The following is a 27,336-nucleotide window of genomic DNA, read 5'->3' as shown; positions in this document are numbered from 1 at the left end:
TCTGGGTGGAGTCCCGCAAACTTTCCCCCCATTTTTTCTGCCCTTTCCCCATCTCTAAGGTCCTTAGTCCCTCTGCTGTTTGCCTTCTTTTGCCCCGCACTCTCCGTATATGTCCATGTATCTAGAATTAAACCCCTGTTTCACATCCCTTTGTTTCCTGGTTGAGAGAATGCCAAGAGTGTGCAAAGCTGTCATCAAGGCAAAGGGTGGCTATTTGAAGAATCTCAAATATAAAATATATTTTGATTTGTTTAGCACTTTTTTTGGTTACTACATGATTCCATATGTTATTTCATAGTTTTAATGTCTTCACTATTATTCTACAATGTAGAAAATAGTAAAAATAAAGAAAAACCATTGAATGAGTAGGTGTTGTAAAACTTTTGACTGGTAGTGTGTGTGTGTGTGTATCATTTATTTATATATATACACACAGTGGCTTGCAAAAGTATTCACCCCCCTTGACATTTTTCCTATTTTGTTGCTTTACAACCTGGAATTAAAATGGATTTTGGGGGGGTTTATATCATTTGATTTACACAACATGCCTACCACATTGAATATGCCATTTTTTTGTGTGTGAAACAAACAAGAAATAAGACAGAAAAACTGAAAACTTGAGTGTGCATAACTATTCACCCCCCCCCCCCCCCCCCCCCCCAAAGTCAATAGTTTGTAGAGCCAACTTTTGCAGCAATTTCAGCTGCAAATCTCTTGGGGTATGTCTCTATAAACTTGGCACATCTAGCCACTGGGATTTTTGCCCATTCTTCAAGGCAAAACTGCTCCAGCTCCTTCAAGTTGGATGGGTTCCGCTGGTGTACAGCAATCTTTAAGTCATACCATAGATTCTCAATTGGATTGAGGTCTGGGCTTTGACTAGGCCATTCCAAGACATTTAAATGTCCCCTTAAACCACTTGAGTGTTGCTTTAGCAGTATGCTTAGGGTCATTGTCCTGCTGGAAGGTGAACCTGTATCCCAGTCTCAAATCTCTGGAAGACTGAAACAGGTTTCCCTCAAGAATTTCCCTGTATTTAGCGCCATCCATCATTCCTTCAATTCTGACCAGTTTCCCAGTCCCTGCCGATGAAAAACATCCCCACTGCATGAGATGTGGGGATGGTGTTCTCGGGGTGATGAGAGGTGTTGGGTTTGAGCCAGACATAGCGTTTTCCTTGTTGGCCAAAAACCTCAATTTTAGTCTCATTTGACCATATGTTTGGGGAGTCTCCCACACTCCTTTTGGCAAACACCAAACATGTTTGCTAATTTTGTTCTTTAAGCAATGGCTTTTTTCTGGCCACTCTTCCGTAAAGCCCAGCTCTGTGGCATGTACGGCTTAAAGTGCCTGGTCCGTGAGTTTTGGTGGGCGGCCCTCTCTTGGCAGGTTTGTTGTGGTGCCATATTTTTTCCATTTTTTAATAATGGATTTAATGATGCTCCGTGGGATGTTCAAAGTTTCTGATATTTTTTTATAACCAAACCCTGATCTGTACTTCTCCACAACTTTGTCCCTGACCTGTTTGGAGAGCTCCTTAGTCTTCATGGTGCCGCTTGCTTGGTGGTGCCCCTTGCTTAGTGGTATTGCAGACTCTGGGGCATTTCAGAACAGGTGTATATATACTGAGATCATGTGACAGATCATTTGACACTTAGATTGCACACAGGTGGACTTTATTTAACTAATTATGTGACTTCTGAAGGTAATTGGTAGCGCCAGATCTTATTTAGGGGCTTCATAGCAAAGGGGTGAATACATATGCACGCACCACTTTTCTGTTATTTATTTTTTTGAATTATTTTGAATTTTTTTCATTTCACTTCACCAATTTGGACTATTTTGTGTATTTCCATTACATGAAATCCAAATAAAAATCAATTAAAATTACAAGTTGTAATGCAACAAAATAGGAAAAACGCCAAGGGGGATGAATACTTTTGCAACACACTGTATATAATGGTGTGTATGGACAGTATATGAATAGAAAAGGTGTGTACAGCAGTAGTTATATAGGAAGGAGGAGCCATGACTAGAGTGGTTTCCATGTGTTTGATGTCATTTCATTCGCTCCGTTCCAGCCATTACCACGAGCCCGTCCTCCCCAATTAAGGTGCCACCAACCTCCTGTGTGTTTTACCCACTTTATATGTATATACTAAGGTTCAGGGCAGGGTACTGGGAAGAGACAGGCTAGTGGTGACTGTTTAAGAGTCAGATTGCCTGGCGGTAGAAGCTGTTCATCAGTCCCTCGGTCCCAGCTTTGCGGCACCTGTACTGTCTCCTTCTGGTAGCGGGGTGAACAGGCTGTGGCTCGGGTGGCTGAGGTCCTTGATTATATTCTTGGCCTTGTTGTGACACCGGGTGCTGTAGATGTCCTGGAGGGCAGGCAGTGTGCACCCGATGATGCATTCGGCTGACTGCACCACCCTCTGGAGAGTCCTGCAGTTACGGACGGTACAATTGCCGTACCAGGCGGTGATACAGCCCGACAGGTTGCTCTCGATGGAGCATCTGTAGAAGTTGATGAGGGTCTTAGGGGCCAAGCCGAATAGCTTCAGCCTCCTGAGGTTGAAGAGGTGCTGTTGTGCCTTATTCACCACAATGTCTGTGTGAAGCGACCATTTCAGGTCATCAGTGATGTGCATGCTGAGGAACTTGAAGCATGCTCTCTATGCTGTCTCCTGTAGTCTATGATCAGCTCCTTTGTTTTGTTGACGTTGAGGGAGAGGTTATTTTCCTGGCACCACTCCGCCAGGGCTCTCACCTCCTCCCTGTAGACTGTCTCATTGTTGTTGGTAATCAGGCCTACCACTGTTGTGTCTTCAGCAAACTTGATGATTGAGTTGGAGACGTGCGTGGCCACGCAGTCATGGGTGAACAGGGAGTACAGGACGGGGCTGAGCACGCACCCCTGTGGGGCCACCGTGTTGAGGATCAGCATGGCGGAGGTGTTGTTGCCTACCTTCCAAACAGAGTCGGCCTTTCAGGAAGTGCAGGACCCAGTTGCACAGGGAGAGGTTCAGACCTAGTGTGATGCGTGATTTGAAGGAGTCAGGCGCAGGAGGGTAAATCACAGTATACAGAGTTTATTCCGTAATCCAGCGTAACCAGTCCAGTGCACAAAACAGGCACACTGGAACAAACATGCACACGGGGAAAAAACCCTGGCAATACAAAATACTGAGCTCAACCGAGCTACTAATCCTCACAATGAACAATCACCCACAAGGACAAGGGGGCAGAGGGAACATTCACGTACTAATGAGGGGAATATGAACCAGGTGTGTGTAATTGACAAGACAAGACAAATGGAATGATGAGATATGGAGCGCCAGGAGGACGTGGAGCAGGGCGAGCCGGATGGCGATGGTGGAAATCCCGCAACAGGGAGGGATCGAGGATATTCCTCACCGGGACCCAGCACCGTTCCTCCAGACTGTACCCCTCCCACTCCACGAGGTACTGAAGGCCCCCCACCCGATGCCTCGAATCCAGGATGGAATGGACGGAGAACGCCGGGGCCACCTCGATGTCCAGAGAAGGCGGCGGGACCTCCCGCACCTCAGACTCCTGGAGCAGACCAGCCACCACCGGCCTGAGGAGAGACACATGAAACGAGGGGTTAATATGGTAATCATGGGGGAGTAATAACCTATAGGTAACCTCGTCCATTAGACTCGGGGTGGAAACCAGAGGTCAGGCTGACCGAAACCCCCAGACGTTCCATGAACGCCTTCCAGACCTTGGATGTTAACTGGGGACCCCGGTCAGACACTATATCCTCTGGTACCCCGTAGTACCGGAAGACGTGTGTAAACAGGGCCTCCGCAGTTTGCAGGACCGTGGGGAGACCGGGCAGAGGAAGGAGGTGGCAGGCCTTGGAAAAGTGGTCCACAACGACCAGGATGGTGGTGTTACCTTGGGAGAGGGGAAGATCGGTAAGGAAATCAACACTCAGGTGAGACAATGGTCGTTGTGGAACTGGTAAAGGTTGTAACTTACCCACTGGGAGGTGCCTAGGTGCCTTACTCTGGGTGCACACCGAGCAGGAGGAGACATACACCCTCACGTCCTTAGCCAAGGTAGGCCACCAGTACTTTCTGGTCAGGGAGCACATTGTAAGACCGATACCTGGGTGACCAGAGGAGGGTGACGTGTGTGCCCAGTAGATCAGACGGTCACGGATACGAGCAGGCACGTACTGCAGCCCAGCTGGACACTGAGGTGGAGATGGCTCTGTGCGTAACGCCTGCTCTATATCCACGTCCATCGCCCATACTGGCGCCACAATGCAGGAGGCCGGGAGTATGGGGGTGTTGTCTCTGGGCCTCTCCTCTGTGTCATACAGCCGTGACAATGCGTCTGCCTTCACGTTCTTCGTACCCGGGATGTATTTTAGTGTGAAATCAAACCGGGTGAAGAATAGGGCCCACCTGGCCTGGCGAGGATTCAACCTCCTCGTTGCCCGGATGTACTCCAGGTTACGGTGGTCCGTCCAGACAAGGAAAGGGTGTTTCGCCCCTTCGAGCCAATGCCTCCACATGGTCAGGGCTCGGACAACAGCCAACAGCTCCCGATCACCAACGTCGTAGTTCTGCTCCGCCGGGCTGAGCTTCTTAGAGAAGAAGGCACATGGGGCGGAGCTTGGGTGGCGTGCATGAGCGTGGAGACAGGACAGTGCCTATCCCTACCTTGGACGCATCCACCTCCACTACGAACGGTAGTGAATGATCGGGGTGGGCCAGTACCGGGGCTCAGGTGAACAGAGCCCTCAGGTTACTGAAAGCCCTGTCAGCCTCAGCAGACCAGCGGAGCCGGGACGGCCCACCCTTCAACAGGGAGGTAATGGGAGCTGCGACCTTGCCAAAGCCCCGGATAAACCTCTGATAGTAGTTGGCTAAGCCAATAAAGCACTGCACCTCCTTAACCGTGCTTGGAGTCAGCCAATTACGCACGGCTGAAATGTGATCTCCCTCCATCTCCACACCTGAGGTGGTAATGCAGTATCCGAGGAAGGAGACGGACTGCTGGAAAAACAGACACTTTTGTGCCTTGGCATGAAGGTCATTTTCCAACAGTCGGGCCAGCACTTTGCGAACCAGGGACACATGCTCGGCGCGCGTAGTGGAATACACCAGAATGTAATCGATGTAGACCACTACACCGCGTCCAAGCATGTCCCGAAACACCTCGTTCACAAAGGACTGGAAGACGGATGGAGCATTCATCAAACCGTAGGCCATCACCAGGTATTCATAATGCCCTGTGGTTGTGCTGAATGCTGTCTTCCATTCATACCCCTCTCAGACACGCACCAGGTTGTACGCATTCCGGAGATCTAATTTGGTGAAGAAGCGCGCCCCAGGCATTGACTCGATCACTGAAGGAATGAGGGGGAGAGGATAACTAAATCGTATCGTCTCCTTGTTCAGTGATCGATAATCAATGCAAGGGCGCAGACCGCTGTCTTTCTTCTTCACAAAAAAGAAACTTGAGGAGGCGGGTGAAGTGGAGGGAGGGTGGAGGTACTGTCTGGACTTTCCACCGTGGTTGCACCAATGGAAACACTGAGACACCTACCCTGACACTCTCGCGACCACCCTGTGAGAACCCTCTGCGGCCATGAGAATGTGGGGTTGTGGAGTGCTAACCAAGGGATACCTAGTTTTTTTTTTTTTTTTGGGGGGGGGGGGGGGGGGGGGGTAGATCAGCTTAATATTGCAGATAGATTGTAACTTCCATCAATGTAATTGTCTGCATCACTTCCAATTCCCCATGTTATTTTAAATATATACACTGCTCAAAAAAATGAAATAACACATCCTAGATCTGAATGAATGAAATAATCTTATTAAATACTTTTTTCTTTACATAGTTGAATGTGCTGACAACAAAATCACACAAAAATTATCAATGGAAATCAAATGTATCAACCCATGGAGGTCTGGATTTGGAGTCACCCTCAAAATTAAAGTGGAAAACCACACTACAGGCTGATCCAACTTTGATGTAATGTCCTTAAAACAAGTCAAAATGAGGCTCAGTAGTGTGTGTGGCCTCCACGTGCCTGTATGACCTCCCTACAACGCCTGGGCATGCTCCTGATGAGGTGGCGGATGGTCTCCTGAGGGATCTCCTCCCAGACCTGGACTAAAGCATCCGCCAACTCCTGGATAGTCTGTGGTGCAACGTGGCGTTGGTGGATGGAGCGAGACATGATGTCCCAGTTGTGCTCAATTGGATTCAGGTCTGGGGAACGGGCGGGCCAGTCCATAGCATCAATGCCTTCCTCTTGCAGGAACTGCTGACACACTCAAGACACATGAGGTCTAGCATTGTCTTGCATTAGGAGGAACCCAGGGCCAACCGCACCAGCATATGGTCTCACAAGGGGTCTGAGGATCTCATCTCGGTACCTAATGGCAGTCAGGCTACCTCTGGCGAGCACATGGAGGGCTGTGCGGCCCCCCAAAGAAATGCCACCCCACACCATGACTGACCCACCGCCAAACCGGTCATGCTGGAGGATGTTGCAGGCAGCAGAACGTTCTCCACGGCGTCTCCAGACTCTGTCACGTCTGTCACATGTGCTCAGTGTGAACCTGCTTTCATCTGTGAAGAGCACAGGGCGCCAGTGGCGAATTTGCCAATCTTGGTGTTCTCTGGCAAACGCCAAACGTCCTGCACGGTGTTGGGCTGTGAGCACAACCCCCACCTGTGGACGTCGGGCCCTCATACCACCCTCATGGAGTCTGTTTCTGACCATTTGAGCAGACACACCTGCTGGAGGTCATTTTGCAGGGCTCTGGCAGTGCTCCTCCTGCTCCTCCTTGCACAAAGGCGGAGGTAGCAGTCCTGCTGATGGGTTGTTGCCCTCCTACGGCCTCCTCCACGTCTCCTGATGTACTGGCCTGTCTCCTGGTAGCGCCTCCATGCTCTGGACACTATGCTGACAGACACAGCAAACCTTCTTGCCACAGCTCGCATTGATGTGCCATCCTGGATGAGCTGCACTACCTGAGCCACTTGTGTGGGTTGTAGACTCCGTCTCATGCTACCACTAGAGTGAAAGCACCGCCAGCATTCAAAAGTGACCAAAACCAGGAAGCATAGGAACTGAGAAGTGGTCTGTGGTCACCACCTGCAAAACCAGTCCTTTATTGGGGGTGTCTTGCTAATTGCCTATAATTTCCACCTGTTGTCTATTCCATTTGCACAACAGCATGTGAAATTTATTGTCAATCAGTGTTGCTTCCTAAGTGGACAGTTTGATTTCACAGAAGTGTGATTGACTTGGAGTTACATTGTGTTGTTTAAGTGTTCCCTTAATTTCTTTGAGCAGTGTATATATATAATCTCATGGGTAACCATGGTGATTGGTGCGGTAACTTCCCTAACAAACCCGGACCCTAATGGGGAGTGGAATGGAAAATGGAACCAATGAAATGCCTAGACTGTGTGAGAATGCCTTGTCCATAAAGTTCCCAGCTGCGCCTGAATCGACTAGCGCCTTACACTGGGGAACTACAATGTGATCAGGAATGTGGATGGGTAGGGTACAGTGTGCAGCAGAGGGTTCTGAACAAGTGTGGGTGTTCGATACCTGGGGTGATGCGAGAGTGCCCTGCCTGCCGCCTCCAGACCGAAAAGAACGCTGACGACATCATGTGGTGTAATGTCCCTTCGTTCCACCAGAGTGACACTGGTGCTGTCGTCCTCCGCTCTCTCGGATCGCGGCTCCACCCAGCTCCATCAGCTCGTGATCCGAGTTGGCCGGGGTTGGAACGGGCAGACCCCCTCCAGGACGTCCTCTAGCCGCCAGCAGGTTGTCCAAATGGATGGCCATGTCCACCAGTTGCATGAAGGACAACATGGATGGTGTCCCGGCAGGCTAGCTCCCTTCGGACGTCCTCCCGCAGATGGCACCGGAAGTGGTCGATAAGGGCCCACTCGTTCCACCCGGACCCAGCTGCTAGAGTCCGAAACTCCAAGGCGAAGTCTTGCGCAGTCCTCGTCCCCTGCCTCAGGTGGACCAGCCGCTCGCCCGCCTCTCGACCTTCGGGCAGGTGATCGAAGACAGCTCGAAAGAGGCAAGCGAACTCCCCGTAGTTGTCCAACACGGCTCCTCCTTCGTTCCAGACCGCGTTGGCCCACTCCAGGGCTTTCACAGAGAGGCAGGAGACGAGGGCGGACACCTTCTCCAGCTCCGATGGGGCCGGGCTGATGCTGGAGAAGTAGAACTCCAGTTGGAGGAGGAATCCCTGGCAGAGAGCAGCTGTCCCGTCGAACTCCCGTGGTCGGGATATATGGATCCCTCTGGGTGCTAGGGTGTGGGTGGCTGGATCCGGTTGCCCAGCTGGTCTCGACAGATCGGGTCCTCTCCTCTCCAGGCGTTGGACGACCTGGAGAACCCGATCCATCGCTTCTCCCAAGCTGGCTAGCATTGTTGAATGCTCCTGGACCCGTGCCACGACTCCAGGCATGCGCTCCTCTCCCGCTGACTCCATGTTGGTGGGTTATTCTGTGATGCGTGATTTGAAGGAGTCAGGCGCAGGAGGGTAAATCACAGTATACAGAGTTTATTCCGTAATCCAGTGTAACCAGTCCAGTGCGCAAAACAGGCGCACTGGAACAAACATGCACACAGGGAAAATACTGAGCTCAACCGAGCTACTAATCCTCACAATGAACAATCACCCACAAGGACAAGGGGGCAGAGGGAACACTTAAACACGTACTAATGAGGATAATATGAACCAGGTGTGTGTAATTGAAAAGACAAGACAAATGGAATGATGAGATATGGAGCGGCAGTGGTTAGAAGGCCGGTGATGAAGAATGCCGAAGCATGCCCGAACAAGGAGGGGAGGCAGCTTTGGAGGAAGTTGTGACACCCAGGGCCCTGATCTTAGTGATGAGCTTGGAGGGCACTATGGTGTTGAAGGCTGAGCTGTAGTCGATGAACAGCATTTTTACATAGGTATTTACAGTGAGGGAAAAAAGTATTTGATCCCCTGCTTATTTTGTACGTTTGCCCACTGCCAAAGACATGATCAGTCTATAATTTTAATGGTAGGTTTATTTGAACAGTGAGAGACAGAATAACAACAACAAAATTCAGAAAAACGCTTGTAAAAAATGTTAGAAATGTATTTGCATTTTAATGAGGGAAATAAGTATTTGACCCCTCTGCAAAACATGACTTAGTACTTGGTGGCAAAACCCTTGTTGGCGATCACACAGGTCAGATATTTCTTGTAGTTGGCCACCAGGTTTGCACACATCTCAGGAGGGATTTTGTCCCACTCCTCTTTGCAGATCTTCTCCAAGTCATTAAGGTTTCGAGGCTGACGTTTGGCAACTCGAACCTTCAGCTCCCTCCACAGATTTTCTATGGGATTAAGGTCTGGAGACTGGCTAGGCCACTCCAGGACCTTAATGTGCTTCTTCTTGAGCCACTCCTTTGTTGCCTTGGCCGTGTGTTTTGGGTCATTGTCATGCTGGAATACCCATCCACGACCCATTTTCAATGCCCTGGCTGAGGGAAGGAGGTTCTCACTCAAGATTTGACGGTACATGGCCCCGTCCATCGTCCCTTTGATGCGGTGAAGTTGTCCTGTCCCCTTAGCAGAAAAACACCCCCAAAGCATAATGTTTCCACCTCCATGTTTGACGGTGGGGATGGTGTTCTTGGGGTCATAGGCAGCATTCCTCCTCCTCCAAACACGGCGAGTTGAGTTGATGCCAAAGAGCTCCATTTTGGTCTCATCTGACCACAACACTTTCACCCAGTTCTTCTCTGAATCATTCAGATGTTCATTGGCAAACTTCAGACGGGCCTGTATATGTGCTTTTTTGAGCAGGGGGGCCTTGCGGGCGCTGCAGTATTTCAGTCCTTCACGGCGTAGTGTGTTACCAATTGTTTTCTTGGTGACTATGGTCCCAGCTGCCTTGAGATCATTGACAAGATCCTCCTGTGTAGTTCTGGGCTGATTCCTCACCGTTCTCATGATCATTGCAACTCCATGAGGTGAGATCTTGCATGGAGCCCCAGGCCGAGGGAGATTGACAGGTCTTTTGTGTTTCTTCCATTTGCGAATAATCGCACCAACTGTTGTCACCTTCTCACCAAGCTGCTTGGCGATGGTCTTGTAGCCCATTCCAGCCTTGTGTAGGTCTACAATCTTGTCCCTGACATCCTTGGAGAGCTCTTTGGTCTTGGCCATGGTGGAGAGTTTGGAATCTGATTGATTGATTGCTTCTGTGGACAGGTGTCTTTTACACAGGTAACAAACTGAGATTAGGAGTACTCCCTTTAAGAGTGTGCTCCTAATCTCAGCTCGTTACCTGTATAAAAGACACCTGGGAGCCAGAAATCTTTCTGATTGAGAGGGGGGTCAAATACTTATTTCCCTCATTAAAATGCAAATCAATTCATAACATTTTTGACATGCGTTTCTTTGGATTTTTTTGTTGTTATTTTGTCTCTCACTGTTCAAATAAACCTACCATTAAAATTATAGACTGATCATTTCTTTGTCAGTGGGCAAACGTACAAAGTCAGCAGGGGATCAAATACTTTTTTCCCTCACTGTATCTTGTCCAGGTGGGATAGGGCAGTGTGCAGAGCAATGGCGATTGCGTCATTTGTGGATCTGTTTGGGCGGTATGCAAATTGTAGTGGGTCAAAGCCAGCGAAGAAGGTGTTTAGCCTATCTGGGAGCGAGGTGTCGGTGTCCGCCACGTGGCTGGCTTTCCCCTTATAATCCGGGATTGTCTGGAGTCCCTGCCACATACGTCTTGTGTCTGAGCCGTTGAATTGTGACTCTACTTTGTCCCTGTACTGTCGTTTTGCCTCTTTGATTGCCTTACGGAGGTCATAGCTGGTCTGTTTGTAGACGTCAATGTTCCCAGTCACCTTGCCATGGTTAAATGAGGTGGTTCTCGCTTTCAGTTTTGCGAGAATGCTGCCATCTATCCAAGGTTTTTGGTTTGCATAAGTTCCAGGGTTTTTTCTGGATCAAAAAGGGACTTTGGAGGGCACTGCATCGCATTGCTATAGGCGTCACTACAGACCCGGGATCGATCCCGGGCTGTATCACAACCGGTCGTGATCGGGAGTCCCATAGGGTGGCGCAAAATTGGCCCAGCGTCATCCGGGTTAGGGGAGGGTTTGGCCGGGGGGGGGGGCTTTGCTTGGCTCATCGTGCTCTAGTGACTCTTTGTGGCGGGTCGGGCGCCTGCAGGCTGACCTCGGTCGTCAGTTCAACGGTGTTTCCTCCGACACATTGGTGCAGGCGGGTGTTAAGAAGCGCAGTTTGGCGGGTCACGTTTCGGAGGACGCATGACTCAACCTTCGCCTCCTGAGCCCGTTGGGAAGTAAAAGGGGGTAAAAAAAAAGACATTAAAAAAGGGGCTTAGGTGGTGGGCGTGGCAGGGGTGCGTGACCATTTTCAAATATTTCTCCAAGGAGCTGTTTGAATTGTACACATTTCGCCATGCAGTTCAGATAAACTTTTGCAGTTTTAAAGCAAATTTCATGCGATTCTACATATTTTGCCAAGGAGCTGAGAGAACATTCAGCAGTTTTTAAGATAATTTCCTGCAATTCTATGCATTTTGCCATGGGTAATCCTGTTTTCTTTTGCTCAAACATAATAACAAAATATATATTGCTAAATTAATTGTTTTAGGAATGTTCTATTCTCCCCGACTGTCTAGCTTTTATTTTGGTGATTGTTAGTTGTCAAAGATTATTTATAAATATATAGGTCCATTATCTTTTGTACACACTTTATATCTGGTTTTAGTAATTTCAGTTAACACTGAAAGTGTTTTTCCAATACAAAAATGAATTACAGTTTGGATTTAGGCGACCCGAGAAAAACACTTAGGCGGCCCTCCCAAAGATTTCAATGGCACAACATCCTCTATGCACTTCCTGATTAACTTGTATCTGTCCCAGAAGGGAGCGTAGCAATGATCAGGAGCTTGTGATGAGCATGTAGCACAGGAGATGTGTTGATAGAATTTCGGTAGCATTTTTCCTTAGATTTCCTTTATTAAATTACCCAGCTACAATAAATGTGGCCTCAAAATATGCTGTTTACAGTTTGCACATAGTCCACTGTAGTTTCTTGAGAGTCGTCGTGGTGTCGGCTTGGGGGGAATATACACGGCAGTGACGATGACCAAAGAAAATTCTCTCTAGAGGTAATGCAGTTGGGATTTAATGGTGAGGTATTCCAGATCGGGAGAACAAAAGGACTTGAGTTCCTGTACGTTACCACAATCACACCATGAGTTGTTAATCATGAAACAAACCCCTCTGCCTTTCTTTTTCCCGGAGACTTCTTTGGAAAAAGTCAAGGGGTCTGAATACTTTCCGAAGGCACTGTATATGGAAGTAGTTTAGTGCCAAAAACAAATTGGTTAAATATGGGTAAAAAATAATAATAATTTCCTGATCTTTCTTATATCTCTCAGATATAGGACAGACACTTTAAAACAAATATCCTTTTGATTTATTTTTTGACTATCTGTTTTTCCATGTATGAATCTGTTATTCAATGTGTTTCTATGGGCTAATAGCAGTAAGGGCAAATTCTATGTTTCATCAAATAATTTGTTCATATTTTTTTTTATACCTAAAGGGGTCCTAAAATTCCAAATCAAATAGCTAAATGATCATGGTATAACCATCTTAAAACAATTCCATATGTTAGCTTAGTAGTATAAAACATTTTTTTGGTCATTTTCATTTTCCATACTTCACAGTAATGTGGTATGATGTCCCATGGTCTTTATTAATATATCTGCTTGGTCAAAGAAACTACTGTGTATGGATGGACTGTTGGTCTGATTTCATGCGGTTCCATAGCTGGCTATTGTTTTTTTGAGGCCAGAACCAGGCTAAATAAAGGCTTATGTGTGTAAGTTACCAGGGAACTCTTGCGAGTCAGTCTGGTCTAGCTGTCAGAACCTTTATAGAGCAGGGAGGTTTAGTCAATCTGAGAGGGATTTGGTATCTCGGATTGGTAGGTTATGGTAAACATCATCCACACGAGGGCTCACACTGTCATGGGGAATAGTTGTGGACAGATTCATACCTCCTTTAGACTGGGTCAAAGGGCCATCGGCTGCAACCTAAATGTTGACAAACAAAATCAAATCAGAGTCAAGAAAATGGGCCATGAAACAGTGATTGCACTGCACATAATGCCCCTTTTTCAATAGCCTAGCCAAAGAAGCATGGGATTGTGCCCAGAGATGCTGACTTCACTGCAAACATGAGAATTGGCTCCACACAATCGTGAGTGTATAATCAAATCAGGAACATCGATACAGGGAGTGTACAAATATCTATCTGTAAGTTGGAACACTGGATCTTTGTTCCATATAAGAACTGAGAACAGCCATGGAATGGGAGAAGGTAGAGCATCTCTAGGGGCTCTCAGAGGCTGTGCTCAGCTTTAATTTGTTGAGGTTTTATTGGATAATTCAGACATCAGCAAGACCCATTTAAAATTATTGTGAAAATGAGTGTGAACATATGTGCATTCCCACTGGGCAAAAACTGATTGAATCAACGTTGTTTCCACGTAATTTCAACCTAAAAAATCGAAGTGGAAAACTAATTGGATTTGCAAAAAGTAATCAACTTAAGGGCATTTAGTCTTTTTTTTCACCCAACTTTTAACCTAAATCCAATGACATGGTGAAATGTTATGTTGATTTCACGTTGAATTCATTTAGTTTACAGCTCAACCAAATGTACATCAAAACTAGACATTGAACTGACATCTGTGCCCAGTGGGTTGTCACAGCAGGTTTGCCTAGGATTGATGGTGGAGACTAGCTCAATAACGGAACATGTTAAAACGTAGCTTGGGTTTAAGGAATGAAATGACAAGAACCCTTAGTTTCTGACAGTGAGACATCCTCTGATGAAGACTTGGTTCGAGAGCGACATCTTGTAAGAAACACACTGCCTTGTCCATGATCTCAAATTACACCACTATATTCCATTGTCTTTAGTTGAGAGAGAGAGGTCAGCCAACCCCCCCACCCTCGACACCCCACCCATATCATACCTGTCCCTGGGCATCCACTGCAAGACACATACATCCCTTTAAATCCGGGGGGCGCCAATGGTGTAATTAAAAACTCCCAACTGCAGGGGATAGGTGGGGATTTCCCTAACTGCTTGTAATGGGTTACCTAAGAAACAAGGAAACTACATTTTGCTCTCTGCCTAGAAGGTTTGTTCTCTACCATATCACCCTGACAGACAGTCCTTGATGGCTATTAATGCAGGATGGTATGATGGTTTAGGGCTCTCTAGTGCAGGGGTGTCAAACATATGGCCCGCGGGCCGAGGGGGTCCAATCCAGCCCGTGGGTGGTTTGAGTAAAAAACTAAATCAATATACTTTAAAATGACTAAAACCAAATCAAAACTGTGTACAAATGATAATGGACCTATATTCATAGAGTTTCTTGACTGTCCAGCTCGCTAATAATCACTAGACAGTGAGCGAGCATCAAAAATTCCCAAAACGATGGATAGAGGATTATTTTTTGCTAATTTTTACAGCAAGGAAAATAACACATTTTCAGTGTGGCCCTCCGGACCTCGTTGAAGAACGAATGCGGGTTTAAAAGCCCACAGTAGCCAAACAGTGCACATTTACATTTAAGGAGACAGTGGTGGAATGACTGTGGGAAGCCTTTCAAGCTGAGGCTTGAAGGCAACAGAGAGTGTGGGGGATTTCAATTCCATGCTGATAAATGTCCTTAGCAAGTAGGCAGAGTCAGCACACTAGGCCCCTGCTGCACTAGGCCCGGAACTGCCACCTCTACTGCTGGGCTGGCTGAATCTGATTACAGGCAGGCCCTGAGGACAGTCGGGTCATTGAGAGCCCAGAGATGAGCAAACAATAAGATATTATCTGAAGGAATCTCTAGCTTTCCAAAGGAAAATGGTCCTTCTCAGTGTCACATTGACGATAGGATCCTCAACCTGACATTGAAGCAGCCATTTAAGAAGAATGAACACTGCCACCCATTCATAGATACTCACTAAAATAATGAGAGCTCTTTTTTCACCCTTGTTTAAGACATATAAAGGGAAACTCATGGGGCTTTGCAAGACAAGGCTGTGCAGAAATTGGAGCATGCAGCTGACTCACAGATGAATACGCCTTTACAATGATTTGATATTGACTGAACAATCCCTTGGTCTATCACCATGGTACTTGACAAAGCTATATAGAAAATCTAATATAAAGCAAATGTATGTGGTTTCTACAATTGAATGTGCGTGACTATGTAGTGTAGCCTATTGGCTAAATGTTTTGTACATTTCTTCAAAACCCTAACAACTTACATAACTGTTGTTTTGTATCAGTATAAAAAAATAAAAAATGTATGCACTCACTAACTGTAAATCGCTCTGGATAAGAGCGTCTGCTAAATGACTAAAATGTAAAATGTATCATTTTGAAGAAACATAATATACTGAACAAAAATATAAACGCAACATGTAAGGTGTTGGTCCCATGTTTCATGAGCTCAAATAAAAGAGCCCAGAAATTTTCCATACGCACAAAAAAGGTTATTTCTCTCCAATTTTGTGCACAAATTTGTTTACATCCCTGTTAGTGAGCATTTCTCCTTTGCCAAGATAATCCATCCACCTGACGTGTGGCATATCAAGAAGCTGATTAAACAGCATGATCATTACACAGGTGCACCTTGTGCTAGGGACAATAAAACGCTGTCTGAGACCAGCCACCCGGACAGCTGATGAAACTGAGGAGTATTTCTCTCTATAATAAAGCCCTTTTGTGGGGAAAAACTCATTCTGATTGGCTGGGCCTGGCTCCAAAGTGGGTGGGCCTATGCCCTCCCAGGCCCATCCATGGCTGCGCCCCTGCCCAGTCATGTGAAATCCATAGATTAGAGCCTAATGAATGTATTTAAATTGACTGATTTCCTTATATGACCTGTAAGTCAGTAAAATCGTTGAAATTGTTGCGTTTATATTTTTGTTCAGTATAGAATACATGCACATCTGAATCTATTCTACTCAAGAATGCATGGTGAATATAGATGCACCGTAAAATAAGAAATGTAGCTATATCTTACTACATAAAAAATATATAAAGCCAAGGTGTCCATACAAACTCTTTCCGAAGAAAAAAAATATTCATGCAAACTTTGGATCCACAAATACTTTTCTTTCCCCCAACAAATATTGTTGACAAACTGATATAGGTTCTATTAAAGCTCGTCAATAGCACTATGAGAATAGTTATGTTATTGGTGTGCATGATTCGTTAGATGTGTGAGTTTACTGTGTGAGTTAACTGTAGGGCCCTTAGATCAGCGGGCCATGCTTATCCCTGAAGTAAACAGGGACATCTTGTGGACAGATGTGTGATTTATTAAGTTGTTGTGCGTGCGGCTGCTTGCTAAATGATTTCCCCTATAAATTGATGCTTATTATGGTTATTTTGTTTGAGCTCTCCATTCAAATGAATTTGAATATTTTGTACCCACATCATCCACATTATTTTGCAAGATCAGACTCTTGTTGGAATAGGCTTACAATGTTGAATGTCTTTGGCATAGGGGTCCAAACAGGATACCAACTTCGAAAACAATTAAATTAATGTTTGGTTCCTCTTATCCAGCTAATTAGCCACAATAATAATCTGCACCACACCTGACCTAAATCAATTATGAATCAATAATTACAAAAATATCAGAAGGATATAGATGTTCCTACTAACAAAAGTAGGGCAGTCAATGATTCGATAGTCATGTGTATAGAATAAATGCCTTCATTGTCAGGAGATAGAGTACTTAGGCCAAAGAGTGTAGCTAGGCCTAAATTAATTTCAATCAAAATAACTACAATTTGTCAGCTGTCCAATTAATTATTCGTCTCGCGATATTCCGGAAATGCTCTCCAGCAGCAGTGGAAGCTGCCAGTGAGTGGAAGGAGAGAGGGGGGTGAGAAAGCTAGCAAAACCGCGACGAAGAACTAGCCAACCTTCTACCGTGGAAACGGCAGTTTTATTCGAAAACCCCCACGATTGTTACATTATTTATATACACACAAAGTGAGTGGTTTGAAAAACATCGTAATTTAAACCAAAGTATCTGTGCCAAGTGTATTAGAGAGCCATATCTAATTAAACGAGCAATGGCGTTGAAAAGAATTCAAAAGGTGAGTGTTTGTTATTGTTTGCTTATTTCTTCCTGCCATTTTGCGTTGCAACTAGTCAGCTAATTTGTTAGCTATGTTTACATTAAGTATGGTTCTCCAAGATGGTTTGCCACATTTAATGTAACAAGCACTTGTTTGTGCTCTCCTTAAATAGTTGGCAGATAGACAAAGACGAGAAACCAATGGTGGCCTTTTGCAATTGACGCATTTCATGCTGGCTATGCTAAGCTGTTAGCTTAACAGGACAGTATTTTTTTTGCTAGCTAGTTAGCAGTCCTCACTTAACATTAGCAGCTAACTAATGTAACGGGCCTGTACATACCTAACTGCATTTGGTTGGGGTACAAGTAATATGACCACATTGCAAGTGTAACAATAAATAAGCAAGTTAGTCATGTATTTGTGTCTGACGAACCGGGAGAGAAAGTACAATTTGAGGCTAACTTTAGCTGGCTAATGGTACCTATCTTTTGCCATCTTTGCTCCATCATGAATGAGTGTGCTGGAAGGTAATGCGCACGCGTGACATATAACAGCTGTTTGCAGGTTGCCAAATACTGAATCCCGATGTTGCCATATATGGAATGGCAAATGGGGCACTGGGGCAGGCAAGTGTATTTATAACAGAATGGACAGCGTTTGCATAAAATGTTAGCTAACTAGATTATAGAGAAAGTGTATTTTATTTATGTACAGCAATGATAGTGACGTCATACCATATTAACTCAAATGGTACACCACTAGTGGTCCATATCAGTTAAAATATGTGATTTTGGTGAACAATTGCAACAGTGGTCTGTTTGTATTTTTTCTGTATTCTCAATGTATTAAAAGTTGTCATGAGTAGGGATATTTGGTATGGAGTAACATTATCACTTCACAGTATGGTACAACTAAGTAAGGGCCTGTAGAGTAAAACCAACCTGGACTCAGGGATAGCTGTAACATAGTACAAGTAAATTCGAGACACTCCAATTAGTATGATATGTTACCTTTTGTATTGTATGCATAAAACTGGTCATATAAGCCTAAATGTCAAAGTTGAGAAGAGTCTTTGGTAGTTAATTTGGCAGTGACACCCTTCACCCCAACTCAGTGCTCAACCAGACTATGTGATGTAGGCCTAGCCTATTTATTTTTCCCTATCTGAATGTCAGTTTTGTCACATTTCCTCACTGTGTTGCTCAGTGTCTGAATCGGGGTCATATTCACTAGAAACAAGTAAAACTAAATGCATGCTCTTCAATCGAACGCTGCTGGCACCCGCCCACCCGACTAGAATCACTACTCTCGACGGGTCTGACCTAGAGTATGTGGACAACTACAAATACCTAGGTGTCTGGTTAGACTGTAAACTCTCCTTCCAGACTCACATTAAGCATCTCCAATCCAAAGTTAAATCTAGAATCGGCTTCCTATTTCGCAACAAAGCCTCCTTCACTCATGCTGCCAAACATGCCCTTGTAAAACTGACTATCCTACCGATCCTTGACTTCGGCGATGTCATTTACAAAATAGCCTCCAACACTCTACTCAGCAAATTGGATGTAGTCTATCACAGTGCCATCCGTTTTGTCACCAACGCCCCATATACTACCCACCACTGTGACCTGTACGCTCTTGTTGGCTGGTCCTCACTACATATTCGTCGCCAAACCCACTGGCCCCAGGTCATCTATAAATCACTGCTAGGCAAATCCCTGCCTTATCTTAGCTCATTGGTCACCATAGCAACACCCACCCGTAGTATGCGCTCCAGCAGGTATATCTCACTGGTCATCCCCAAAGCCAACACCTCCTTTGGCCGCCATTCCTTCCAGTTCTCTGCTGCCAATGACTGGAACGGACTGCAAAAATCTCTGAAGCTGGAGACTCATATCTCCCCCACTAACTTTAAGCATCAGTTGTCAGAGCACCTTACCGATCACTGTACCTGTACACAGCCCATCTGAAATTAGCCCACCCAACTACCTCATCCCCATATTGTTATTTATTTTGCTCATTTGCACCCCAGTATCTCTATTTGCACATCATCTTTTGCACATCTATCATTCCAGTGTTAATACTAATTGTAATTATTTTGCACTATGGCCTATTTATTGCCTTACCTTCATAACTTGCTACATTTGCACACACTGTATGTATTTTTGACTATGTTTTGTTTTACCCCATATGTAACTCTGTTTTTATCGCACTGCTGTGCTTTATCTTGGCCAGGTCGCAGTTGTAAATGAGAACTTGTTCTCAACTGGCTTACCTGGTTAAATAAAGGTAAAACAGAAACGGACTGGGAGGGACTACCTGATCTTGTCCAATAAGAAACTCTTGTTTTCGTTGCAAAGCAACGGTGTGCACTAGTGAATACGACCCCGATGTGACTACCTATGCCAAGTTTTTTTTAAAGACATGCAGAATTGCAGAGACAACAGCAATCTGTTTAGAAAATATATATCAATGACACAGTTATATCCATGACTGAATTTTCTACTTATTGGCCACATCGGCTAGTAGTGGATACAAAAATAAAATTTTAGACACTGCCTGTATTTATGCATTATTATTATTATTCATCTCTTTAGGAACTGACAGATTTGCAGAGGGATCCACCTGCACAGTGCTCAGCGGGACCAGTTGGAGATGATTGTAAGTAGGGATGAGCTAGTGGATAAATCCTTTATATTAATAACATCAATGACATTTGCCATGTCGGAATGTTTTTAAAACAGTTAGTGCCAGTTTGTCAGACATTCAGTATTGCATACGCAATACTTACATTTAGGCAACTTTTGATGGGCAACCACGCGATGGGCGAGGCTGTGACATTGTTCTGTATTAATTGTAACCCATTTGTAATTTTATTTAGTGTTTCACTGGCAGGCAACAATAATGGGTCCGGTATGTGATTTAATTTCCCTTTCTCTTATTAGCATATAGCTTAGCATCAATAAGCTTTAAGGGTATTCTTATCCTCTTTCTAAACATGTTTTTCTTTTATTATTTTAGAATGACAGTCCTTATCAGGGAGGGGTGTTCTTCTTGACTATTCACTTCCCTACAGATTACCCCTTCAAACCACCAAAGGTGAGTAAAAAAGCACATAAGATCAGTTGACATTAGGAAACACAATTCATAGTGCTAGAAGTAAGTGCTGGTTTATAAAATACTTAATTAAATTGCAGGTTGCGTTCACGACAAAAATCTACCACCCTAATATCAACAGCAATGGAAGTATTTGTCTGGATATATTGAGATCGCAATGGTCGCCTGCACTCACTGTATCAAAAGGTAAGCCCCTGTGAATGTTGGTATAGGATCTGACATGGGGTTGGAATGTAATATTTCCTGGCATTACATGCAGTATAACTATATGTTACATAATAATAATAATAATAATAATAATAATAATAATAATAATAATAATAATAATATTAAATATAATGCAAAAGACCCTTGGATTACATGACAACCAGACAGAATATTATCTCTCTCTTATTTTAGAACTGTGAGCATACAAATTTAGGTGGTTTGTTGAAAAGCAGTAATTTAATATTTTAAGAGTAGGCCTAACATTTTAAATAAACCATTGTTTGATCTAGTCAATGTCTCTCCTGGTAATAATGTACAATACAATTAGGGATCAAATTCAGCAATCCATTATTGTGTTTAGTGTTTTATTTTCTACTTCAAATAGTGTCAGAATAATAAATATTTAATTTTTAGACTTGAAAAGGGCAATCATCATGTGCCACTTTATAGCTCTCAGATAAAGAGGTGGTCAACAGTAACTGTTGTCATAGCAATATGGATGTGAGCTGTGTGTAGATGTATTAAAGGCTCATGGTTCCCCTTAAAGAAAATGCACGGATAATTGGCTTACTTTTTGGATAATAAAATATATTAGATATTATTTTTGTTGTCGTGTGAGTGTGTGTGCAGCTGGAGGGGGTTTAGATGTAGCTATCCAAAGTTGATTTTTTTTATTTTTTTTCCATTTATTAGTTCTCTTGTCAATCTGCTCTCTGCTTTGCGATCCGAACCCAGATGACCCGCTTGTACCAGAGATTGCACACACCTACAAAGCTGACAGGGAAAAGTGAGTGTGCCATACAGTGTTTGATTCCCTTGCTTTGAAACTCCAGCATACTGGTATTCTTGAATAGGGCCTAGTCCACAAACAATTTAATGTATCTTTAATTCCAACATTTTGGTCAATAGACATTAATTTTTTACCAACGTTTCAGTCAACCCTGGTGAAGGTCTATTGACCAAAACATTGGTAACAGTAGCTAGGTTTCCATCCAACTGGTGACAGATTTTCATGTGAATATTCTAAAATCTGCATAAAAACAATATGCGCATTTTCCTACCAGAGATGTTTCCATCAAATTGACCTGTTGTGGATAAAAGGCTCTATGCGATGACACAGTGCACATAAAAACAACTTTTGTGGTTAAATTCCCATGTACTGAGTAAAATACAAGTTAAATGGGTTTCCATCGCATTTTCAACTCTAGTGATGGTTTTGTCAGAAAAAATGTTTCGTTACATTGCGAATGTGCCCACTCTGGTCTTGGCACGTGCGCTCTAGCCAACAATTTGCAGATACAGTGCAGGTAGGATAGCCTTCGTGATGAGATTATGGACAAAAGAGCGAGATTATTTTTATTTGTCAAACGTCAGCCAAGCATTGATCATCATGTCACCAGAATAAGACCCTCGATATTTATTGGAAAGGAGCATCACCACTCATCACTGTGCACTTTCACCACCCTGTGAAGTTCATCATAACTTATTTCATCTGTAGCCTAATAAACTGCATGCTTTTTTGTCGTAGTGGGAGGACCACACAACATATCATCGTGTGACTCCGTTTACTTCAGTATGATGGTTATATCAATATTTGCACATAAAGGCATTTCCATCGCCTTTTCTCGCATAATTAATTTTACAGACATAAAAATATCTCCCCTTGTCTGTCGTGTTTTGTCGACATTTGGAAAGTTTACCGATTTTAATTAGCTGTTCCATCAGGCCTGTCGTGACTGTTTTTAATCCAACATGTACTTAACTCGCAAAAAAAGGTTGGATGGAAACCTGGTTAATGGTGCATTCAATTATTTGTGGAATATTCAAGAATACCAGTGTGCTAGTTTAGTTTTTCTGGTATAGTGCAAACCTTCCATTTTGTTTTACAGGTACAACAGACTAGCAAGAGAATGGACACAGAAGTATGCAATGTGAGAATGCCTTTGAAATTAAACACTAAAAGAAGAAAATAAACATGTTCAATATTAACACAAGGCAAACGAACAAGAGGGGAAACATAACTAGACACTCGGGTTGGAGAAGGAAGTGATAAAATAAGGGACAGTGCAACCTGGCTACTAAGTGCCGAGCTGCTGCCATGTGCCGTTCTTCATGACTTGTACGGATCTGCTGAGGAACTCCTGAAAGCACTCCCTTGTGGAAGACTGGAACCTCCTCATGGTCCAGACCACCACACCCAGACTTTAACTATTACTACTTCTATTGTGACTATTATTATCAGTGTTACTATTCACTCTTATTATTATGATCACTGTTGTTATTACCATAATGATATCATTGTGTTATTCTACTGAATGCTGAAACATTGGGTTTGAATTTGGAGGGGAGTAGTTAGCAGCTTGGTTCTCCCTCCTTTCAAAGGTACTTTCTTTGCCCCTCTGGATGTCTTGTATTATTATGTTAATGTTTTCAGTGGCCTTGCTGTATTATTGTAATAACCTCTTCTCAGATGTTAGCTGTGCAATTTGAGGTGGAGTGCTCAGCACACAATGGTGCATGGCTATATCCATCAGCGAGGTTCTATTGCCCACAAAATCTTGAGAGACTGTCTGGAGTTAGTCTCAAACCCAGACATAATGTGAGATGATTAAGTCGTTCTGTTTCCCCCTGAGCCAATTTGTTTTATCACTCAATGCATTTGGAAATGTCCCAAATGCAGTGACAGGTGGTCTTTGGAGAGCCTGGAGAGAGGTGCTATCAAGGTGAGCTGCCCTGGGTTGGACTGGTATCTGTGCTCATGGGCAAGCGACCAGGGAGAAAGTTCTGAAACTGCCACTACTTTTCTCACCGGTGTCATCTATGTCCCCTTTTCTTGTCCTAGATCCATCCAGGGCTAGCATCTTGCCATATAACATCCTACTGTAAAGAGACACTTAAACCCTGGTAAAGCTAATCTCTATGAGATTAACTCCTCCCAGCCATACAGTGCCACTTTCTAAATACAGTAGCTCAGGTATATATCCAACTCACCTGTCTGTGAAGGGCACTGTAGTGACCTATGGTGTGAGAAATGACCAGACCTTCTGTTTTGCACACTGAGCTGCTGCTTTAATCCAGAAGTTGTCTTTTGTGACGTCTGACATGGGTCATTTATTAGCTTTCCCTTTCCCTTCTCAATTTATCACATTGTTTTACTGTAAAAACACTGATGTGAATGTTTTCAAACAGTTTTTGTTCATGCTTGGATAGACACTGCACATACTAATGCTTTGAATATGCCATTGGTTAAAACTGGAGTAATTCTTTTTAGATGGGAGCTTGAAAATACTTCCTTTAATGACAAACTGTTTCAGATCTATGAATAAACATTTAGTTACATTTTTAGTTCATGTGAGTAACTTCAGGTGTATTTGTCATCATGGTTAATTGTGAAGGTTCACTAGGTGTTTCACAAATGTTTCCCATGCCTTTTACATCTTAACATTGTAACCTGGATCGTGGCAGCTGCATATTTGTTTTAGCAGATGTCTTGAGGTTTTGTTCTCATCATTGGAAATGTACTTTCTCTTTATTTTTCCAGAGGGTCTGCAGCAGTGTACATGTGCAGTACATTTGTAACGTAGTATTCTGCAAGCTTGATTGATTGATGTCACTAAAATGACCACCATTGTGATTCATCTTCCATTAGTAATATCAAATCTAAAGTCAACATAAACCTGTGCAGGTGCTGGATTATTTAGACTGCATCTGTCTTGAGCCATAGATTATTTTAAACCAGGTTATAACTGTCTAATGTTGACATGGAAAGGGAATAAAAAGTAGTGGGGGGAGGGAGTATAAGAAAGTTGGCCATTTAAGTGTTTATAATGCAATTTTGAGAGGAGAGTTTTAAGATTCAGAAGACACATCAGGAACTTCCATATATGGGCATTGTCTTCTGTACTAAAATGCAGCCTTTGAGCAGGAACTCCGTATTACATTTTAGTCATTTAGCAGACGCTCTTATCCAGAGCAACTTACAGTTAGTGAATACTTTTTTTTTTATACTGGCCCCCCATGGGAATCGAACCCACAACCCTGGCGTTGCAAACGGCCATTCCCTTCCCTACCCTGGACGACGCTGGGCCAATTGTGCGCCGCCCATGAGTCTCCCGGTCGCGGCCGGCTTTGACAGAGCCTGGATTCGAACCAGGATCTCTAGTGGCACAGTTAGCACTGCGATGCAGTGCCTTAGACCACTGCGCCACTCAGGAGGTATACAGTGGTGACAGACCTCATATTGAAATGTGGCCCTGAACAGGAGCTCCACACATGGGCACCAACATTAATATTGCGCCCTTGGAACAGGAACACCGTATATGGGCCCAGACACCCATATTGGAATGCGACCATTAGCAAAGAACTCCATATATGGGCATAGAGCCGGGACCATGCCAATTTGCTCACCTGCATCCAATCTTCATTAGCCACAAGCCCGCATCACCTGAATCCCCTTGCCTAATCAACCACCCTCATAGTATTTAAATGGCATCCATCGTCACACTTCTGTACATTGGTGTAACAAACAGGCTGTACTGCAAGTTGGTGCTGAGTCATTGGCCCGCCACACTGTTCGAGTCACCCTCCTGGCTTCCTGCACAATGGTGGGCCAGCTCAACCCTGGTCCATTATGGTGGGCTGGCCCTGCCTTACCATTTTTTATTTTTTTTTGGTCATTTTTAGCAGATGCTCTTATCCAGAGCGACTTACAGTTAGTGAGTGCCTACATTTTTTTTTTTTTCATACTGCCATGCCATCAGGCTCAGCACAACCACAGTTCACGACTGGGGCCTGACCCTGCCAGAAAGCCAGCTACTAACCCCGATCACGACTGGGGGCTGGCCTCCCCGTCAACCATAAACGCCAAAACCCTCATACCAAACTCTATCAACTACTATTCCTTCTGACATATTCGTCAGGTGGCGAGAAGCCGAACTCTGGAAATGCTTGATATTGTCGCAGTGACTGTCCTTCCATAGATTTAGTGAAGGATCATTTAGGTTGATTGGGCTGGAAAAACATGTTCTACACTATAGACTGGTTTTACTTACTTAGGAGCCCAATGCATACGGTCACATTATGACATTTAGAATAGGTCATAAGGCTATGATTTTGGCTCAAAATTGGTCAACAAATTAGCCGCAATGGATTGAATATCCACTCTGAATACACCAGAATCATCTGGCAGTAAAACCAATTCATAAAAAGACAGGCAGTGAGTAATGCCACTGGACAAAATGTGTTTCTTCAGCTTGCTGATTAAGCTCCTTATATTTGTTTGGTTATTTATTTGTTATCTATCTGTCTTCCAGTTGTCATTTTTGAGTGCAATCAGCCTCGATCCATCAAATGTTCCTTTCAGTATGACATCCTGGTTTGATCCAAAGAGATACTAACTAGAATGATCTCAATGGAGGTCATGATAGGCAGCTTGGCATGCTTTGCAAAATGGATAACCTTTTCACAGCCATTTGCCAGATATCAGGGATTTCTTTACAATTAATTTGCCTGACACCTCTGACAAAATCTTAGCCTTCACCATAATTTTGTGTATAGATACTGTAAATTGCTATCAGGACTTGTTTCCCCCCAAAGGGACATTTATTTAATTTGATCAGTAGAGACTTGCAATGTAAATTTAAATGGGACTACTAATTATTTTAAATGTATAGCCTTGCTAACTTGAAATTCAGGACCAGCCTTTTAAAATAAATGCATCTCAAATTTGATATCTGTATGTAATTAAGACTCTCATCACCATAACCAATTATCTCCACTTGCATACACATGACAGAAAATAACAATTGAGTTGTCAATACAAATAAATAAAACTTCTGAAATTAATTCAATACTCTTTTCTTGACTGAAATCTAAATGTATTAAAAAATATATAAATCAATCAAACTTTATTTAGAGCACATTTCTTAAAACAAACACATTTATACACTAGGTATACTAAACATTAGGAACGTCTTCCTAATATTGAGTTGCACCCCCCCTTTTGCCCCCAGAAGAGCCTCAATTTGTCAGGGGCATGGACTCTACAAGGTGTCGAAAGCGTTCCACAGGGATGTTGGCCCATGTTGACTCCAATGCTTCCCACAGTTGTGTCAAGTTGGCAGGATGTCCTTTGGGTGGTGGACCATTCTTGATACACATGGGAAACTGTTGAGCGTGAAGAACCCAGCAGCGTTGCAGTTCTTGACACAAACTGGTGTGCCTGGCATGTACTACCATACCCTGTTCAAAGGCACTTAAGTATTGTATCTTTCCCATTCACCCTCTGAATTGCATACACAATCCATGTCTCAGTTGTCTCAAGGCTTAGAAATCCTTCTTTAACCTGTCTCCTCCCCTTCATCCACTGATTTGAAGTGGATTTAACAAATTACATCAATAAGGGATCATAGCTTTCACCTGGATTCAAGTGGTCAGTCTGTCATGGAAAGAGCAGGTGTTCTTAATGTTTTGTATACTCTGTATATATTCCCTTATCTCTGTAGTTTTCCATGTATATTTTAAATTTTTCTGGTCTAACAGGCTGTGTTATCAGGTTTAGATCAACTTTGTTACAAACATCAGAGATTAGGGATGTTTCTACTTTGGGTCTATAAGACCTTTTTTGGAACATAAACAATAACACTCATTTAGAACGCTTGGCCCCACTCTACATCCTGCTAGCTGTAGCTGCCCCAGAGAACTCAACATGTCAAGTGCATGTTAAAAGCAGAAAAGTAAACCAAGTCTACTTAAAGACAGAAAAGCGGGTTGCATGTAGCCTAGTCAGTGTAT

At 43.9% G+C, this 27,336-nt stretch overlaps 1 protein-coding gene across 2 annotated transcripts; it reads left to right on the top strand.

Moving 5' to 3' along the window:
- The first annotated feature begins 16,809 nt into the window (after positions 1-16,809).
- On the top strand, positions 16,810-23,889 carry LOC311144755 (ubiquitin-conjugating enzyme E2 D4). 2 transcript variants are annotated; one of them, XM_084180855.1, is made up of 7 exons: positions 16,810-17,238; positions 19,818-19,881; positions 20,102-20,133; positions 20,242-20,319; positions 20,418-20,523; positions 21,238-21,331; positions 22,434-23,889. In XM_084180855.1, the coding sequence occupies exons 1-7, from the start codon at positions 17,215-17,217 to the stop codon at positions 22,477-22,479; spliced, it is 444 nt and encodes a 147-aa protein (XP_084036981.1). In that variant the 5' UTR covers positions 16,810-17,214; the 3' UTR covers positions 22,480-23,889. The 2 variants fall into 2 exon arrangements, with proteins under 2 accessions (XP_084036981.1, XP_084036982.1); XM_084180856.1 differs by lacking the exons at positions 16,810-17,238; positions 20,102-20,133.
- The last annotated feature ends 3,447 nt before the right edge of the window (positions 23,890-27,336 follow it).

The sequence above is a fragment of the Coregonus lavaretus genome (assembly GCF_964263955.1).
Source record: "Coregonus lavaretus genome assembly, chromosome: 17".
NCBI lineage: Eukaryota > Metazoa > Chordata > Actinopteri > Salmoniformes > Salmonidae > Coregonus > Coregonus lavaretus.
The sequence above is the reverse complement of the archived record's forward strand: the minus strand, read 5'-3'. Positions and strand labels throughout refer to the sequence as shown.

What these genes read in the sequence shown, in the direction of transcription:
- LOC311144755 (XM_084180855.1), top strand. Translation starts at nt 17,215, where the DNA reads ATGGCGTTGAAAAGAATTCAAAAG. An exon ending in AGGCAACAATAATGGGTCCG is followed by an intron (nt 20,134 to 20,241) that starts GTATGTGATTTA and finishes TTATTATTTTAG; the next exon opens with AATGACAGTCCTTATCAGGG. An exon ending in TGCACTCACTGTATCAAAAG is followed by an intron (nt 20,524 to 21,237) that starts GTAAGCCCCTGT and finishes TCCATTTATTAG; the next exon opens with TTCTCTTGTCAATCTGCTCT.